Source organism: Falco rusticolus, chromosome 2 (assembly GCF_015220075.1).
Source record: "Falco rusticolus isolate bFalRus1 chromosome 2, bFalRus1.pri, whole genome shotgun sequence".
NCBI lineage: Eukaryota > Metazoa > Chordata > Aves > Falconiformes > Falconidae > Falco > Falco rusticolus.
Genome location: NC_051188.1, coordinates 57,203,843 through 57,224,775, shown reverse-complemented (window position 1 = coordinate 57,224,775; position 20,933 = coordinate 57,203,843). Strand labels below are relative to the sequence as shown.

At 41.5% G+C, this 20,933-nt stretch overlaps 1 protein-coding gene across 2 annotated transcripts in view; it reads right to left on the bottom strand.

The window, feature by feature from the left end:
• Positions 1-13,539, bottom strand: part of UBAC2 (UBA domain containing 2) — a 101,122-nt gene extending 87,583 nt beyond the window's left edge. Inside the window, exons 1-2 of one of the 2 annotated variants that reach the window (XM_037376365.1) lie at positions 13,396-13,539; positions 2,241-2,368 (exon numbers count right to left, since the gene is read on the bottom strand). In XM_037376365.1, the coding sequence (XP_037232262.1) occupies positions 2,241-2,368; positions 13,396-13,426 (159 nt within the window). In that variant the 5' untranslated portion in view covers positions 13,427-13,539. The remainder of the gene's footprint in view (positions 1-2,240; positions 2,369-13,395) is intronic. The other variant, XM_037376366.1, reaches the window with a different exon arrangement.
• Between the last annotated feature and the right edge of the window lie 7,394 nt (positions 13,540-20,933).

The following is a 20,933-nucleotide window of genomic DNA, read 5'->3' as shown; positions in this document are numbered from 1 at the left end:
TGCTAGTTTCCAGCTCAGCTTTGGCTCTCCCTGCTCCCTCTCCTAAACCAGACCCTGGTAGGCATTCTCTCCTCCATGGAAGTCCAAGTGCCAACATACTGCCTAAGCCTTACGTTTCTCAAGGTCTTTAGACCTCAGCCGATGCTTCTGCCTCTAACCTCCCCAGCATACCAAAGGACTGAACAAGAAGAAAGTGGGACCTCACCATTCTAGCTGTCCCATGTCAACACACCCGATGTTAAAACCTAGCCAGCAGCGTGAGTACCAGCCCTCCTGAGGGCCAAACTGGCAGGGCTGTGACCTTGCAGCTGAACATTTCATGATAGGCATTAACTGAACAGCCCTCGCATGGACTGTGGAAGGCTTCTAAGACTAAATGCTCTTTACTTTAACCAGCTTAAAAAAAATACATAAATCTAATGTAATCAAGATCTTCATTTCACGCGCAGCATCTTCACTGCTCTTGAGGGTCCCCTTTAGGGAAGCAAATACCTTTTAGTTTTGGACAGTACATATTTTGCCTTTCAAATCAAATTTGCTCTTTTTCAACTGAGTGCTTTATCTCCTATGCTCTCTACCAGCTTTAACAAGTTTTAATATTCAACGTGTTTGTTCACCCCCTGAAAAAAAATCCATTCCATTAAACTCATCCCCACAGATGAATTTATTCTAAACAAATTTTCTTTTAAGTGTCCTCATTTGAATATTAGCATCAGACAGGAGTTAAGTGATCTGTTCTCCCTGATCTCAGAGGTATACAGTTATGTAGTATGTATCTTAGTCCAAAGGCTATGACAATAAATGAAACAACAATTTCAGGAAAGAAAAAATCCAAACTCAGAAATTCCCCAAAGCACCACAATAAAAGTATCACAGCTTCTACAGATACTTGCAAATATTTATGCTTAAGACACAGTAAAGGCAGTTTATTTGAATAAAACTGAACTACTACTCTTTTTCCGCAGATCAAACAAAGGAAAGAGCTCTTTTAAATAAAAACTGCAAAACAAATAAGCAAACAAACCCCAAACCCCCAAAATTTCCACTTAAAACTTGAATAGTTTCTCAGACTTTCTCCTCTCCCTCCTTAAGCACCTGGTTGTAACACTTCTAAAAGGCAGACATTAATTTATGTATTTTTGCTGCACTGCATTAGCAAGACATTGGAAAATACGAGCAGTGCTCTTGCAGAGTTGTAATCTACAATACTAAAATAAAGTTCTTGTTCTTGACAAGAAAGATCACAGACAGTGGAACAGCACTGAGTACCACTAGCTAGGTCTAATAATCTTTTAAGGTTTATAGGCTGCAGTTGGCATCCTCAGAGACACGGACCACATACTTCTTTTTCATGTACCTGTAAAATGTGGGGTAAGATAATTACAAAGGCAGGTGTTGACCCTTCTCTGTTGAGCAGTAGTTTGCCATTAAAAAAAAAAAAAAAGAAAAAGAAAAAAAAACCCTCCCCCCACACCAAAACCCACCAACAAATTCCCACAAAACTTACCTAATCACTTCCAAGTACATTATTTCAACAACTACAACTGATACTAGAGGATTCTTAATTAAGCTGACAACAAAAGCTTACAAGATGCAATACCTAAAAGATACAGTATCTCAGTTTGAACTGGGAAGGAGCAAGAAATGTCTAGTAAGATAATTAACCAATTCAGCAGGTTACTGAGAAGCATAGCAAACTCCCCCATCACTTGGTATCTTCAAATTAGAAGCTGCAGTTCTCTTTTACTGGCAAAGTTTAGTTTCCCACAACTGACTACAACAGAAGTTACAGAGTAAAAGTTATGGCCTCTGTTGTTAAAATAAATGATATAATCAGAGTACCCGATTACAGCAGCCTTCTTCAGCATTAAAACCTAAGCGCAATAAGACATTGACATTCATATCAAAATACTTCTACTATTACACAAGTTAAATCACACTTCATTCACAGCAAGCTTCCAAATGCCAGTGGCTGGAAGGAAAAATGATACAAACCCGATCGCTTCCCAGGCAAAAAAAAAAAAAAAAAAAAAAGAAGAAGTGAAAAGTATGTTGATCGTTTCACATCATTTTTTCTCACTTCTTCCAGAAAATGGCCTACTCAGCTGACATAAGAAAGGTAAGGAATAGCTGGTCTACAACAATGAATAAAGGGGAAAAAACCAGGACAAATGGAAAAAAAATCGCATAGAAGACAATAGTTTGCAGTCTCTTTCCACACAAAATGAACTGACTCTTACCTGAAAATCCTCTTTTATAGCTTGTAGGTTATATGCAAAGAACTTCTGATAATGTTGGAACAGCAGAGTCAATAAAATTGAGATGGCACTTGGGACCAATAACAGACTCTTAGACAAAGGTGCTTTATCTTAAAGACAAAAGAACAAACAAACAAAAAAGCCATTTTAGAGAAAAGTCTCTCATGCTTAACAAGTGACATTTAAACAGGTGATCAGAAAACATAACAGCAGTGGCACCACCTTGACTTTTTCTCTCAACAACTTCCCAAGTTCTCAACAACTTACAAGCAGATAGGAAAAACACACCAACCAAAGGAAGTCTAGAGATATTAATGACAGTTAAATATTAATCAGACATTTTGTTTTCAGCATTCTCTCATTAAATTAATGGTTTGGCTATAATTAAACCTAAGCTCTCTGCACCTATAGAGGTCATGCCCTCCCATGCAGCCCTCTTAAAGCTCAATCATATTTTAGGAAACAAAGCGATCACTCTTTTTCACTAGCAAAACATACATGCACATCGAGTTAAAACAAATACCTTTATTTTCTTCGTGTTAGGGATTAAGATTAGGGTTTTTTCTAAAAGCTATGAACCACCTGAGTAAATTTACTTTCTCCTCACCACACCTGCATCCACTATTCAAGGAAACATATCTAAGTTAATTTACACATTCTTCCTTCCATTCAATTATTAACAAAGACTATAACACTATCAGAACATCTATGAAATCAGAACTTCTTTTCCCTGACTAGTATGACTTTCAGAAAGAACATTCAGATGAAAGCAAGCAAAGAACAGAGATGTCTACAATACACGTTTACTACAAACTGCAGAGTGGAATATCCAGCAGGAATATACCCAGCAATTCACCCTAAGATGTTGGTGTAGTTCATGCAACAAAACACAAATTCTTGCCCAACAATTCAAGCCAATACAGAAAGTCTGAAATATTTTTCTATTACTTTTCTCCTTTTCACACATGCAACCGGAATCACATTTACTTCCTTCCCAAACATTCTACTGATTTTCAGACAACTGCTTTTTTTGCAGCTCTGCTGTCATTGTGCTTAGATAACAGAAGGAGCAATACGACTACTTTAAAAGTACTAATGGGAAGTAAACAGCAGGAGCATAGGAAGAACAAAATTGCATTTAAGAAGTGTAATACAGGAAACATTTAGTACGTATTCAGATAAACTGACTACCATGAATGATTTTGCCAACATCTGCTGCACACTAGAAGAGAGAACTACTAGAAAAGCAAGATAGCACCAAAGCAAAAAATAGTTTTTTGTATTTACTCATCCAAGTACTAACTGATGACATCGAGAACAATTTTGAGATAGTTAGCTGTTCTCAGCTCACACCACCTTGAAATCTGATGTCTTCTGATGTTCACCATTTGAAGAAAACATCTCTTCCTACGAGTATCGTAACATAAACTTGTACATAAAAATCTTATTTCAGTCCGCAACCACAACTCTTGAGTTCATTATTTACAGACTCAGTTTCCTTACTCCATTTAAGCAATTAATGCCCTGAAGAGTTCTTTTATAGAAATTAGGCAGTGACTTGCATTGAGACAGGTTGATGTTACTCTGCTAACCATAGGCTCTGCTTTTATAATTAGATTTTTTTTTTTTTGCATGAGACATCAGGAGGGCAAAAAGCCTGGTGGCTTTATTTTTTAATGCAAGAAACCAATCCACTTTTCAATTTAATATCTTTCTTCGGATTTTTTTCTCTCCAGAAATAAGGTCTATAGTCTTTAGATGTCTATTTTTAAAATTATTCATTTCTCTGATTCAGTTGGATGCTTCAAAAAAGTTTGAAGCCATCAGAGTACTGTAGAACACTGGGGGGAAAAGAAGCTGGAGCTGCCTAGAAGTTACTGTGCACACACACGTTCATTCAAAATCTCGGGCAATGCTCCCTTAGATAACTTAGTTAATTTAACATTTCTTAATGTGAAAAGGTTGGTTTTATAACCAGGATACAAAAGATATTTGAAAGTGCAGCCTAAATCTGAACAACAGTAGTAGTCACAACAGCAGACATTTCTGAACCAAATTTTGATAAAACTTGTTATTTTACTATCAAATTCACTTACTTGAGTTATCTCATGAGTTTAAATAAATTTGTCTAAGTCCTACAATGCTTTTCACAGAAGGATCACATTACCACAAAAAAACGTGACAAGCAAATCACTGGATTTCCCACCATGACTATATATTTCAGTACAGGTTTAATATTTATATTTAGATCTTGCTGTAATTTTTATATCATTAGATCATTTTTACGTTACAGGTAATACACACTTGAAATACTTTATCCTATCAAGTTCATTCCTAATTTTAATGCATTCAGAATAACCAACAGAACTTTATCTGTTTTCTCCAGAAGTGTGAACACACATTTTTATTATGAGTCTCTTTTGGCTTTCAGCTTAGACACCTTAAACCTTGTTAGAGGAACAGTACTTATTTTTAAGCATATCATCAAGTGAAAAACCAAAGAAGTAACTAACCCATTCATGCAACAGTCACTCACGGGGAACATCACATGAGTAATGGAAAATTCTGCTCTCAAGCTTCTCTAAATGTCATCATGGTCAATAAATTCATTCTTGTCCAGTAAACTTGAGAAAGATAAACTCTTCCACATAAATAACACATCTGCTGAAGTGTTTTTTCCAAGTGTCTCACTGTACAATCTAGTAGTTTGCTTTACCCCTTAACAGCATATAGATCCTTATCAAGGAATGCCGTGAGGTCACCAGTGAAGGAGCAACCCTCCCACTGCTGTGGAATGTCTCAACCAGTAAGACCAGAAATGACCAACAATCCCAGATTCTGCACAATCTGGCATTCTGACATCCAAGACAAATTCCTCACTTAGACTGCAAAGGTAAGACTTAGAAAGCAAAATTCTAGTCCAACGGATTTCCAACCACAGGCATGGAAACACGTACTACCAGCCTGCTGGGGTACCAGTGTCCACAAGTAGCACTAACACAAATGTGCACAAGGAAGAGAAAAACCCAGTGCCTCTGCACCACATAAAAAAAAGTAGAATGAAAAGATAAACTCTCATTTTGACCCTGAAGAGTTAAAATACATCAAAGTAGTATCTTCAAAGACCTTGGAATAAATTTGCAACCCAAAAATACTCCTTAAGTGGCAACTCTTTCAAAAACAACAGGCATTAGCACTGCAACACACATGCTGAGCTTCCATCTAAGTGAACAGAGCAATTTGGTAATAACCTGCAGAACATGCCTATGCTATGATGAAGAGCAAAGAACTAGCTTTCACTACAGATCTTTGCTTCCCCCTGGTGCAACAGAGAAGTTCCCCCCCAAAACTGCCCTCATAATCTCACAGGCAAGTGTCCTAACTGTTGTGCCACCACTGTGCAATGTGAAGCTGACCCTAAAATGCAACATGTATAGGAAAATCACCTCCTAGTCACCACATACCACCCCTGCACTCAATACAAAGCCCACACATCCTCCTCTTCCACAAACTACTAGTTTTCTGGCTGCCAGTATCACTTTCAGAGTACAGAATGAGTGGAGGAATATATGTGTCCGCATGTCACAAACAGAGGGGGAGGTTTATGGCACAACCACTGAGAGAGCTGCAGCTTCAGAAGCCACCACTACACTAATGAGAAGAATATGAAAGTTGTGGTAGCAGCAACAGCTACGAGTTTTTGATTTGATTCCCTGTTCCCTGCCCGTTCACCACTCACAGGTGAAGACACTTAGCAGATGAGCATTGTCAAAACAGGCAGCCAAGCAACTGTTTCAGAAGGGTTTTAAGGGAACAACTTCAGCTCCTGGACTGCTATTCCAGGCCCGAGACTCAAGCCCTGACTTGGGAGAGGATCTCATTGCTGATGCCAGTTGATGAGCAGTGGCTGCAGAAACTCAGATTCGCTCAGGATATTTTTTGTCAGGATCCCTACTAAGCTTACACCACACCTGCAGACAGAACACGCTGCGTAACAGCTTTTTTCCCCCACTATCATCTGCAAACTTCCCAAACCCAGTTGCTATGAGGCAGACACACTGCTTTCATACAGAGAATTAGCTGCTGGAGGCTACTATAATGGCATGCATGAACCCTTTTTTAGTGCTGATAGACAAGATCTGTGAGTCTTTTAAACCATAACTGATGCATATCTGAACGCACAATACTTCCCAAATGCACTTATGGAATCTGTATTTTGGGGGGGGTGTTTTTCCTGCATTAAGCCATCATGCAAATATTCACCTATTCCATGATTCTTCAAGAACCTGCAGCAGGTTTGCCAACCGACAGTGACATTTCAAATTGGTCAAGGCTTTTCAAGGACTGTTCCCTGCTATATTCCCTTCAGATGCAAGCTTGCTACACATCAAACAGCGGCATGAACACCTCCTGAATGCCTGGAAACCTTGCTTGTCCTTTGTTGTAATGGTTGATGAAACCCACTGTCAGATATGCAAATCTGAATAGTAATTTTCAACTGCTTCCCAGATACTAGTGTGTGCTTTTGGGAGGCTACAGCAATCTTACTAGATCTGAGGAGTAAAAGCTTGTCTTTATTATAACCACGTGCTGAGTCCTAAACAGTAGCTGAGAACAAATGAGAGTATGCCATGGAGGGAGGATGACAAGAGATACGGACACGTGTAAGTAATACTGCTTGAGAAATCTGGAAGACACCAGGTTTCTGACTGCTGACTGGTAGGATGGCATTTAAGTGTATGATGATTTTTTACAGTTTGTTCAATGCAGTATCTTTCTAATATTTCATTCTTTGAAAAAAAAAAAAACATGCAATACCAGCTGACCCTGCAAAAGCAGTGAAGTTACTGCTTCCTGAAAGTATCACATGACTGAACGAAGTATTCTGGGTCAGGAAGGCAGCTCTTGCCCCTGCACAGACACAGGAAGGGGATCCTGTGTTCAGACTCTCACTTCACAGCGTACTCTGGTGGTTAATCATTGTGATGCCTGCAAGTGAACACAGGAAGAGTATCACTGCAGGAACAGTTTTTCATCAAATGCTTATAAACTTAATGCAGAAGCTGAGAGGTGAATATATATTAAGAAAGTCAATAAAGAAACCAACTATGATCGTGCTTTAAATCTGTTTTAAAAAGTCACTGGTAAGACTGTAATCAAACTAGTTACCTACACATTTACTGTTTAGAAAACTGCTGGGTTTAGCCTAGGTCACAACTTACAAAAGAATGAGGAGCTACAAAAAGAAAAAAAAGGAGGAAAAAAAAGAGGAAGAAAATCTTTGCTTCTAAAAGGAACATTTGAAAAGAAATAGAAAGTGAAAGAGGTTGAAAATAAAAAATGCTCACCTCGTTGAACCCCTCTTCCTCCCAACCACAGAACACATTACCATACTGCTATTAGTATACACTGTCAGAATTCTCAGGTATGGCTACACCACAACATCACGTGGAGATCCCCACTCTAGCTTGAAATGAGCTAGCTCTGCAGCAGCAGCATAGCTACATTTTTGTGGTGTTCAGTGCATGGCTTATTGAACTGATGCGGCTACACTGCTCCCAGGACTCAAGCTAGTATTGTGAACCAGGTTGCACTGTGGCATGTCGATGTACAAGCTAATTTCCCATATAGTACTGTACTGCATAATATTGTTACGCACAGAAGTCTGATATATTCAATACATAATTCATTCTTCCTTCAGACATACCACAAAGCATCAACTTACCTTTATTTTTCCTGATGCCTATGCACAACACAGTTCAGTCCTGCAGGTTATGCAAGCAGGAGGGCAGCATTCCCTTCTTGCCCTGGGGATTTTTAACTAATTGCTAGCACTGCACTACAAGGTTCACAGAGAGGTGAAAGCATAAGATGCATTAGCAGAAATGCTTGCACGCAAGTTCAAAGGACTCTACTCCCTACTACTACAAGAAATAGCTTGTGTGTAATAGGCAAAATAGACAAATATTTTCTAGATGTAACAAGTGGATAGGCTTTAAAACATGGACTCAGATTTTACCTTAATAAAGACTAGCTCTAACAGGCTTCCCTACTATACTCACATGCAGTATTACACACAACATGAAGAATATTGGGAGCCAGTATTACAATATCTTCAGAAAAGTTTGGCGTTAGTCTTAGAGGTTTAAGTTGTTGGAAAGGCTTTGGTGTCTTAGAATGGAAAGCCTTCTGTGCATCACAGTGTGCTCCTGGGACTCAGCACGTTGGCGAACAAGCGGCAAATACAGCTAGGCAGCACTACAGCCAATCAAACAGCCAGCCCAGCATCAGTCTCCATGCACTCATGTTAGCCTTTGCAGAGCCACTGAAGTGTTTCACCAGCATTCCTCATGGGATGCAAGTTGTTGGCAGGCTGCAATGCAAGAAACCTGTCTGGGTCCAGCACCACAGCCAACCTCTCAAGCCACTTCCCTACAGCCAGGTGCTGCAGGCATGCTTCCCAAGCACACTGCAATGTTGGTTTACAAGTCAACTCAACTGGGTTAGCATTTTGCTGAGTCATTCCAGTATCCCTTTCCTGTGCTTCCTACTATCCAGAGTAATTGGCTTCTTTTTCCCCAAGGTATACCAGCTCGCTCCTCCAATATTCCAGGTAACAGAAACCGTTTCCCTTAATAAGGGCAAACCATCTTTGTCCTTCTAAATGGTGCTTGCTTCCCAACTTCCGTATCTCATAGTTGTAACATGTAGGAGATGTGTTTCTTTTTACACTTTCTCATCCAAAATTTTGAGTGTCATGCACTGAGCAGGTTATCAGCTCCCCAACATAGCCATCATCTGCTACATGCAATACTGCCTGTCTGGAATTCAGCACATCGCTCCAAGCAAAGGACCTACTCGTCTGAACTGGCTCACATGCACCCACGGTTGGACTGTTTGTTGGAAGGGTTTGCTTTTATGTCTCTTACAATGTCACTTCTCAAGAACCTCGCTGCTTATGCATGTCATTTTAAAGAGTACTGAACAAGAGAAGTAGGTCGGAGGACTTATACCAGGAAACTCAAACTAGGATAAGAAATATGAGAGAAACACTTTATATAAGAACTCAGCTGCAGTACTCAAAGTCACGTGAGATCTCCTTAAAAGGCACATGGACAAGGTCAAGTACTTCACTATACAAGCCTGGCTACTCAAGCACTATTTACAATAAAGTTTAACTTCAATAGAAGTGGTCAAACTTAGGAGGAACAGCTGAATCTGTGGTAAAGAACTCACAAGTTTTGAATATTCCTTGCGTAAAGACAGTACCATTCACCTCACTCAACTATGGAGCCAGAATATGAAATAAACTTTTCTGTGTAGACGTGTATTGTAGTGCAGCATCCGCTGGCACCCACAGTACAGAGATGACCCATTAAATTAGCAAAGAGAACTAGTTTGTACTTGCTAATAGCTTTGAAAAATATTGTTCGTTCAGCACAGTAGTAGTATATTACCAGAACTAAAATTTGGCCATCAACCAAGCAAAAATCCATGTAACAAAAACAGCCAAAGGGTCTATCTGTGGCTAAATCCAAGTGATGTTTTTTAGGACTGTTTTATCAACTGACTACAAATAACACAACAGCATCCTTACCCTGAATGAATAACAATAACAATCAGGACAGCTACAGTAGATAAGTGGACTTCAGAAAAGCTTAGCTGAGCTAAACTTGCTCTGTTAAGCCAGTAGGAGTATGTCAAGGCCATCTTGTGATACAAAAGCAAAATGCATCCAGATTAAACAAACATGAAGTATTCTTGGTCTAGAAACTTGGAAATGAAGCTAATCTGCACAAACAGATAAAGAGCTGAACGCCTTTTATTAGTGAAATCAAAATAGCCAAGTTTTTCATTTACTCACTCAAGGTTTTGTTTATGCATGCAGCCAAAGATTTTCCTAAATAAACATTATAAATAAGTTGCGCTAAAAGGAAGCTACAGTGTCTTCCTCCCATGTTTCCTAGAAACAGTACATCACTATACTGCTAAGCGGCGCTGGTCTACCAAAGTTCAGTCATCTCTTCTGCCCATTTTGTCATATTAAGTGCTTGTAGTATTAAACACTAACAATTCTAACAAGCACACAGGCTTTTTATTTGAAGCCTAAGCTATCTTGTTTTGAGCACACACAGTTACCGTGTCTGGGACATAATGGATCAAAGTTCCATGAATTTTTGCAGCAAGAGGAATAATGTATAATGACAATGGAATTATTTTATGTGATGAGGGCCAAAGACCAGTTTAAAACGCATATTTAGCAAGCAGCTTGAAAATATCCAAATCAGGTCAGTCTCCCTGTAGTTTAGAGTTTTGTTTTCATGAAAACATAAGAGATGAGAGAGGCAGTCTAGAAACACTGAGAAGACAGATACAAGAAGGGGAAAGGGACTAATACAGTATCAATCAAAAGGAGGTAAGATTTGTAGGACATTGATTACGAATTTGATCTATGTACTGCATCAAACAAAATGTAAGGATTCTTGAGTTATTTCTCTCATTTAGACCATAACAACACAGACTATTAAATGCATCTTTAAATTGTTTCTGCAATCTCTTGGAATTATACCATATAGTCCATTGTTATTTATTTTGGTTTATTCTAAAATAAGCAGATGAAATAAAAAAAAAAAGAATTCAAAGAACATGGACAATAATATCCCGTTCAAGATTCATTAGAGTAATAGTACCAGATGGAACAAAAAGTTTATAACCAGTTGCAACTGCTGTCACTGCAAGCCACTGGCTACTCTCTTTCAGAAAAGTATTAAATGCAATTTCAAGAATTAACGAATCAGAAGAATTTACAAGAATCAAAATATTTCACAATTAGTTAATTATTTAGGTTCTGACAAGAAGTTTCAAAATCAAAATGAAGTTTTTAAAAATGTGAGTAGGCGAAGCACAGACTTGCTTCTAGAAAACCAGGGACAAGGGTGTCTCTGGCACTTTTGTTAAAGCACTTTGCATAAGAAGCCTAGTAAGAATCACACTACCAAAATGTAATAGAGCTCTGGGGTCATTTGTCATTTGCCTTCCCGTTGCTAAAGAAAGAAATTCTGCAGAAAAGGTAAAAACAAGGCAATTGGTGAAGACAAGTCAAAAAGAATACAGTAACCTCTGACATTTTTACCACTGTGTCTATGTCTGAAGATGCTAAAGCCCTTAATCTACTATAAATATAATCAACAACTGGGTCAATTTTTAAATTACCTACGGTACCCATGGCTAAAAAGAGCTTAGTATTACTAAGTTTTACCAAGTGGTATTGTGATACGGCAATAAACCAACTGTTACAGATGTTAAATCTGTCAGAGGTGACACAGCAGGCTGCAGAAGCCTCCAGTCTGACCTGGCACAATCATTCTTATTGCTGTTGAACAAGGTGTCTGCTTATTTTATCTAGGGTCTCTGATACAGGTCCATTTATCCACCAGCTGTGCCCCAACTGTTTGTCACTGCCTTTCTGCCAGAGGTTACCGCTCCCAAGACCCTGGGGCAGAACAGGACATGGATGCACACATACATCCTGTGCAACAAACCTGATGCAACATCAGGTACAGATTCATTAACTGCCTAAAACCATCAGATTTTGCACATCAGTGACTGTATCCTATGTACCTGCTGCTACTGCAGCAGACACTTCTGCTACAAAGGCAGAAACAAAAGTTTGAAGGCACAGGGCCATCTTAAACTGCCACAGTTGTGAACTAGTGAGTGTACGTCACTGCAGCCTAAATCCTTGCCTCTACTAGAGTTTGTTAGTACACCTGTACCAGCCAAGTCTTACTGTGAAAAACCACTTCAGGTCAACAAGTGAGTTCAGTAAAAGTATAAGTTGTAAGTTTTCCAGAAGAAAAAAACCCACAACAAAACCAAACCCCAAAATGTAAACATTTACTTCTTGCAGAGCAGCATCCTGTCTAGGTTCTTCTCCTAGCACAACCATGTTTCTTATGACTACAATTTTCCACTCATCCTTCTGATGGATCTACCTCGGAAAAACTTTTAAATACTGACCGTGACTTCCCACCCATTCAGCCAAACAAGAATACTTTTCACCCCACCTTCTTTCTCATAGAATTACACACAGACACATGCCACCAAAAGGCTGCTCTCCTGCGCTATCTGTTACTGGCGGGGGTGGGGGAAAGTCAGGAGCTGCAAATCAAGTACAGCATCACCAGATCCATCTGCAAAAAACCTCCCCCCATCCTTGGACACCTCAAACAGAACACGGCTATAAGTAATACCCCTTCTTAAACGCCAGAATTATTCCCCCCTAGTCAGAAGGTGCTTTCAGACTTTGACTTGGATTTTGCGTGGAGCTCGCCCTTAGTCAGCAAAGTTTAAGACTTCTCACCCCGCTGCGTTCTTTGTCCTGTGAGCAAGCTCCGAGCGACCCTCACCGCCCGCCCGTCCATGGGGAATTATTTACGTAGGGTGTTGGTAAAAATAAAGTTGAACAGAGCTGGGAACGCGTTTGTCTTTAAGTCAGTCTTATCAATAAACTGGTTTAAACAATAACTTTCTCTCACATTAAAAAAACCCACAGCAAGAATTCCTTCTGTTCCCCTATACATAGCCAGGCACGCCGCTCCGTACGCAGCCACACGCACACACAGCGCTGGGGCAGGCGGCCCCGGACAGCCGCGCCGGGAGAGGCCCGCTCCGCCCAGGCGCAGCCCCCCGCCCCGGCCGGCCCGGGCAGCGCAGCCCCCGCGGACAGCGCCGCGACCAGCGCAAGGGCTCCCGCCCCTCCGGTGCCGCCGGGCGCCGCTCCCCGCCCGCGGTCCTGCAGCGGGAGACGCGGCAAAAACCCGAGTTTAAAAGTCCAGCCGAGGGCAGGCGGTGGGGAAGGGGGAGCGAGTCCGGCGGCTCCCCCGCGGGAAGCAGCGCCCAGGCCGGGCGGCGGGAGCGGCCCCGCAACCCCCGTCCGCGGCGCCCGCAGAGGTCACGGCGCCACCGCCCCGCCACGTCCCTCACGGCGGCGCCCCCCGCCCAGGCAGCGCGGCCGCGTCCCGTCCTCCGGCGGTAGGGGGCCGGGCCACCCGCCGCGGGGAGACGCCGACACACCCCTCGCCGCCGCCCTCCCCCGGCTCCGTCCTCCGCGGGCTGCGGCGGGGCCGGTACTCACAGAGCCCGTTGGAGCCGGTGCTGGTGAACATGGCGCCGGCCCGGCCCAGCCGCGGCGGGCGCCGCTGGCGGAACCCCCAGAGGCCGGGCAGACCCCGAGGAACCGCGGCGGGCCGGCGACGGCGCGGCTAAGGCGGCCGCGATGGGCCAAACGCCGCCGTCAGCCGAGCGGCCGGCGCCCCCTGCCGGGGCCTGGCGGGCGGGCCAGCTGCCAGAGAGCGGGATCGCCACCTGCTCGCCCCCGCTGTGCGCGGCGAAGCCTGTCGGAGCCCGTACAGGCGGAATACATGGGCTCGGCTAACCGGCGGTCAGGCCCGGCTAACCGGCGGTCAGGCCCAGCGGTCAGGCTGGCGGCAGCTGGTGGCTGTTCCTGTCAGAGGCCGCTGTCAGGCCCCTGAGGCACAGGGCCAGGCGCTTCAAAGCGGGGGTGTAGTGAGACAGGGATAAAAGGCACGCCAGTCTATGTGTATTACCTATAATTACTTCTGTCTTTATAAATATGGTTTGAATTTGAAATTGGTGGGTGCCTTGGGGAAGCCTGACTCCTCACGCTTGGGAAAACTGCAGCGCTGGAGGCTCACCCTAATTTGGGGAGTTCCCAGGGCAGGTGCCTGCCTAGGGCAAGCTCTTGTTGCAGCTAACGGAGACGTAGCCAGTACGGACAGTGGAGTCTGGAACGCTTCTCAGGTGGGCAGGTGGAGGTGTCTGCTTCAGGATGAAATTAATTGTTCCCTAGGCTCTGCCGACTGTAACGAGCTGATTTCCGCTAGCTGTAATGGTATGTGAGACACACACCGACATGGCAGACATCTAATACAAAGTCAGGCAAATTCCTGATTTCATACAGATGTGGTATAATAAGGCTGACATTATTCAGGCACCAAATTTCAATGGCATTTTCAAGTCCATGTAGAAATCAGAGCTTACTGAACTACATCGTGCTAGGCATTTGAAAGGTGGCGATGCTCTGCTCTGCATCACAGATGTGAACGTCAGGAAGAACCAGGACAAGGTTTGCGTGCTGTGTGTTGGTGCGTTTGACAGAATTGGGGGCCTCAAAGTCACATTTAGCTTACTGCAGAACAAGACTGAGAACGAATGTCACTCTGGATGTGGAAAATGTGACTTGTCAGCTAAGCAACAATTTTTAAACAGGCAACTGATAGTAAAAACTGTTCAGTCAAGTCATAGATTTATGTTCCATAATTTTTTTTATATACCACAAAAACCAAAAATGTCTTTCAATATTTACATTCAAATGCCTTTTAATAATTACATTAAAATGTAACTATTAAACAGCACTTGTAAATGTGAAAGATCCTCAATCTCTGTAAACATAATCTCTTAACACTGCCAAGGGGACATAAACAGACCTTACACTGAGGTCCACAAAGACTTAAGCAAAGTTCTGCATATCCGTACATAATTTTAAAATGCCCAGCTCCCAGCACTAATTTCAGATTTTTGTCACTCACTTCTGTCTCTACAGGGCCCACAGGCAGGCAGGCAGGCAGGAATGGGATTCACAGTCAGCTCACAGAGCAGGAGGTATGTATATAAACTAGCCAGAATGAAGAACCAAAGAGATAGTGCATTGGAAATCCTGACTCTCTCCCAGGCTGAGTTTCTTTCCTCATCAAAGAATCTAAATTAGATTCACAGCACAAACCCCATCATGTACATTGTGTCTTTGGCTACAGATAACTGACTTACTCTTTGCCATTAAAGCACAGCTGGAAAAAGTAATTTGCTACAGAAATTCTTCTTCTTTCTTTCAAATGCAGATGGCTCTGGCTGCTGTATGTTACATAAGCAAACTCTGTCTTGCCAGTACGCTGCTGAATGTGCATAACCACACATAAGTCATGGGCAACCCTCATTTCTAAGGAAAGGGAAGATAAATAAAGAGCTGCAAAGCCTGCAAAGGTTGTAATCATTCCAATGTGAAACCTCATTGGGAAAAGCTTAGGTGCCTCCTGGAGCTTTAGGGATCTAATGAGGTACTTATGGATTAATTAATTGCCGTTTTGGACTTTTTTGACTAACATCCACTTAAAGTAATTAAGCCTTTTTGTGGATCTGTCTTTCATATAGGTGAGGATAAAACCTGAAAACTTTTCCAGTATTGCCTGTGTAATAGGCTTAGGATTTCTGTTTTAGTGCTGAAGATAAAGCTTGCTTTTATCTCTTTTCACACTCACACAGAATGGAGTGACAGAACAATCATAAATTTAGAGGTTTACAGTCCTGTTAGCCAGGAACTAACTGTTCTGCTGTTTTACAAGCTCAGTTTTGAAGATTTCCCTAGATTGATGTCCTACAAGGTAAATCATATTAGAGGGATTCTTCTCTACAACGCTGAGCACTGGAATTGGATTGAAGTCAGAATCACTGAATATACTAGAGACTTGCACATGTATTTTGCTGAATAAGGATGCATTTGGGCACATATTTAAGAACTATTCTGAAAGTAGCTCTGTGGACTTGATATCACTGACAGATACAGCAAAACTGAATGAAGTAGCAATAGTTGGCAAGCTTCTTCCAACAACATACCAAAATACTTGCAGATTTGACAATACTGCTGGGATACAGGGAGCTGGCTCTGAATTTATTTGCCACTGTCTTATTTAAGTCTATACATGTATTACAGAGCCTATGAAACATCTAATGATACCCCTTGTTTCAAAAAAGATGTATTAAATATTTTTTTCTGAGACTTTATCAGATGAGATGCACAATGTGTTTTTGAGAAAAAAACATACCCCATGCTAATAATTATAGTTTCAAATACTGATTGAACAGGGAGGAAATGTAGGTTTTGCCCTCAGATAGAGTGCCAAGCAGAGAGGGTTTTTTATCCCGACACTGTCAGTGGCATGTTATCTTGTCATAAGAATTACACAAATGATTTGCACCACTTAAATACACAGTGTTGTCCACTTTGGAGTTAAATGACATCATTACTCCTCATGCTTGCCTTGGAACATATCCCAGAATAGGAAGGCTAGCACTTATCTACTAATCTACTCAGAACAAGCTTAGAAGGCTTTGACACTGCTCAAATGTCAGCTTAAATATCTCCATTTGTTTATTACATGTAGTTAGTGGGGTCAATTTGGTACGTTCAAAACAAAGTTATTTAAATTTCCTGCTCAAAAGAAAATCCCAGGAGACTGGAATTTGTATTTCTAACGATTTTCTGGCAGGATTAGGCTGCTCTCTTCTCTGAACTTGTGATGTTTTTGAACCAACTCTTAATTACTAATTAATCTCTAACAGTCGGATGCTCCCCTGCCATATAGAATGAAGGATAGCAGCAGAGTAAAACAGGGTGGAACTGCAATGCCTCGCTCAGGAATTTCTGTCTTAATTCAGTGCAGGTTAATGATTCTGCAGGTTAATGGCAGGTGGTCTGTGTCCCTGAGGTCCGGGGTTTCTGTGGCATTCATATCAGCACCTGCAGTTACTACAATTGCCTGAAATATTAGCAGAAACCTGAAAAGAGGTTAACGTTAAACTTAATGATTTCAGTAACTTCTTCCTACAGTTTCCAGCCCTTGTCTTCAGTTACAAAAGACTGTAAAAAAGAAAGCTGTGCACCATACGTACTCTGCAGGGAAGACTTCTGTGGCAGTGCAGCTTGCATCTGATAGCAGCTTGCATGGGAACAGGAGAAAGGGCAGAAGGCAGAAATTCACTGCGCTGAAATCAGACTGATTGGTCCTGTGCCTTTCCAAAATCAGATAATTTCTGTCACTCCCTCAGAAATGAATAAAGCCTTGTACTGCAGCAGACCTGCTGTTCTCTTAAACCATAGTGAGTTCATTTCATTACACAGATTTTTATTTTTTTACTGTAGCTAGAAGATACAGATCATTTTTGAGATCAGTTCTCCCATGTAGAGCTGGTAGGCTTACAGTTAATGTCAGGAGCAATGAAGTGGCTAAAGGAGGAACTTTTAGATGCTTCTTAAGTTCTAGAGAAGTGTGCAAAGGAAGCCAATCTAGTGGAAAAAATGGCAAGAGTATTGGGGTTTATCTGGGTTTTTTTTGCCATTGATTTTTCATCACACTATTATAAAAATTATAAAGAGTACTCAAAATTTTTCCATTTGTTAAAGTTCTAGCCATTTCAGTGAGGTTTTTTGCAAAACTTTAAACACTGTGTTAGACCTGAGCTCCGTATCAATGTCTGGTAATAAAATATGTGAGTAACTATTGCTTCAATAACTTAAATGTAATTCAAACAGCACTATCTCAGTTTTCAGCTAGAACACCAGAATGGCAGGCAATGACAGTACAGTGTTTAAGGGACTGGCTTATCTGGAGCTGAGCCAAGTCACTAGCTGCTGGCCACCAGCAGCCATAAGCTCATGCTCTTTGCATTGCTCACCTCCATCCCCAGCCAGGGCCTTTTTGTGCCTACTTCATTGCTGGGTCTCCCTCAGCCTTAACCACCTTCCAACAAGTGTCTCTGTGGTGTCCCAGCAAATCACCAGAAATGTGCTGCATCTGCCACCTTCTGGTTTTGTGCCATGCCCCTCAAATGGAGATGAGGGAAGAACAATGGTGCAGCATATCCTGCAGAGATGCACAGAGTAAGCACAAGAAGAAGAGTGCTTGCCTGGACCTGTGGAGGCAATCTTGCTTTCTTCTTTGTATTGCATCTTAGTGGACTGAACATGCACACCAACAGTTTCACACAAATTCTTAACCATTGCTTCCCTTTTAACAGCTGAACACATGTTCCTAAGCACTGACATCACATGCACCCAGACGTTGGCATCTCTGTGTTCAGGGGCAGAACCAAGGACTTGACCATCAGCTTTGCCTTTAAATACTTGTAAAACACTCCCTTAAATCTGTCATCCTTAAATTCTCTGTCACAGGAGCCAGGCTGTTTATTTCAATGAAGGTTGAGATCCTGTGAAAAACAAGAACATATGGTAACATAACCAGGAGCTAGATCCTAATGCAAACACATTAGGAAAACAAGTTTACGACAGGCAAATTGATTCTGATGTTTCTTAATTGCTGATTTTGATCCCAGTTTTTGTTTAGTGTTCTTATGTTTGTGTTCCATTTGACTTAGGTGAGACCTCATTCTTGTGAGAATTAAAAATACACTGGTTCAGCTGCCCTTGGCTGAGCAGCTGTCACTGGATTTTAGATTGCTCATCTGAAGGGCATTAATTTACTGCCAGGTAAATTGTGAAACATCAGTAAGCATCAAATTACGAGATTTAAGCCTAGTTCTCAGGAGACCCCATTAAGGAATCCATTAGGAGGACAAAGTATTATGTATAGCATTGCATAATACAACATACTTTGCATATCTGTACTCTTCTGTACTCTCTTATCCATACTAGAGATCAAGCACTAGCCATCTATTTCAGACTGAATTTATGTCACAGAGTACCTTTGTGACCTGGAGGATATGCTAAATTACCCATGATAGCTGTTTTGCAATAGCAAAAAAACTTAAGCCTTTAAGATGAGGAAAATTAGTTGCATTGTTCCATACAGGTGTGGCTGTGCTGAAATTGCCTGTCCTGAAAATTAGGTTTTAGAAAATATTCATAGGGGTATTTAAAGGAGGTTTTTTCTCCCTCATACCTGTCCATATTTCTCAGATATCCTCCTCCTTTTGCTTCACATCTGTATTGTAGTCCTAGCTGTGCACCTCCACATAGTGCAGAGGTTATTAAAGTCTGTATTTATACTTGGAGGCAAATAACTGTTTAAGGGAATACGTGGCCACCCACATCAGGATGTTATCAGGCCTGTAGCATAACACTGTGAAGAGATCAAAAAAACCAATAAAACTTTAAGCAGTTCTTATCCTCAAATGTCATTTTCTTATTTGTATTTCTTCTCAATTTGAGCATGAAGAAATATTCTTGTCTTTTTTCCTCTAATTACCCATACCAGAGGATGTTTGGGTTCATATAATTTTGCTGAAATACAATGATCCCTCAGAAGAACTTGCAAAAAGTTAAAGGATGTTCACCTCGGAAGTGTACTTGCATAATATTTGCAATGGAAGTATGTATGCCTCCAGGAAATAAGCATTCCCAGGGTTTCTTTTTTCCTCCAGAAATGTTAGTAATGGCAAAGTTAAGTGCCAAAAATCTATATCATACAATAGTGTATAATTTTGCCCAGCTGTGGCCTTTAAATTGCCATCAGAAAACTGTACTGCTTTCCATTAACAGAGAGAGTAGCTATTGTAAAAAAAATCAGTGTATCCATAAATCACATTTAAATCCAGTGGAGCTATTAGAAACGCAAAAAATATGGCTTATTATAATTATTTGATCCTATGCTATATTTTTTCCAGCATGGGCCGTTTTCTGTTTGCTGCTACAAGCACCATTATGCCAGGGAGATTTCTAAAACTGAAGATTAGATCTAGTCTAAAACTGAAATATAAAACAAATTAAATGCAAAAGCTGGCATTCTTACTGTTCCTTTAGCTCCGTTCTCGGCACGTAGGAATTATTTCTTGTTTTTCTTGCTGAACACAATTTAATACACTTAAATTTTGGGTTTTTTTAATATACCTGGAGCACTTTATAAATTGGGGTTGGGGACACTACAAAAGTCTCTGTGGGGCAGGTTGTAGCAGAAATCACCACCTGTGCACAGAAATCTTTTCTTGCCTGAAGATGATGTCCTGGACTTGCGCTCTGCTGCCATTTTAGGCTTTCCCTCGCCTCACCCAGAAGGTGGGATGGTGCCATTTCCCGGTCAGCCGGCACAACGGTGAGGGCGGTTTTCTATTGAGCTCTCAGGAAAGATGTAACTGGGGTGTTAAATCAGAGAAATGAGCACCAACATTCTGTGCCACTGTAATTTTTGAGGTAAACCCCAAAATGCCTGGATGATGAAGCTTCCAGGGGATCTTTCCATGCTGCCTGCAGCCTGGACCAACCAGCCTGGACTCCATGCCTCCATGTTCTTGGGCAGCTTAGTGGCTCATTCCCAGCAAATGCACCCGCACCCAGGGAAAATGAGACAGCAAGCAGGAATTCATTGGGTGAGGAGGAACTAGAAGGCCTTATCTGAAGGGGTGTGTAAAACCAGCATTAATCTTTTCCATTGTTGCACACACATGCTGGCACTTGGGCCACAGACTGCTGTGGGGGCGCAGGCAACTGGCCGCACCAGGCGGCTGAGTCCAGCAACATCCTACCTGCTCTTATACTGCTCTGCCTGTTGTGCTAAAGGTTGCATTAAGGCCATTTCTGGCACTTAAGAAATAATGATGGAATACTAAATGAGTTCGTGCTAAACCTCAAGTTTATTATTTTGTCCCTACTGTAAACTAAGTTAGCAAACTTTTCAAGTAGGTGAAAAATAAGCCAACAAGGTCAATAAGCTCTTTTTACATACGAGATGAGCATTTGCTGCAACATTTGTTCCTTAAGTACATATTTGGTTACTGAGTATATATATATGCTAATAAGTATATATTTACGACACAAGCTGTGTTACACACATGACAAAAAAGTATTAGTACAAATATTGGTTTAAT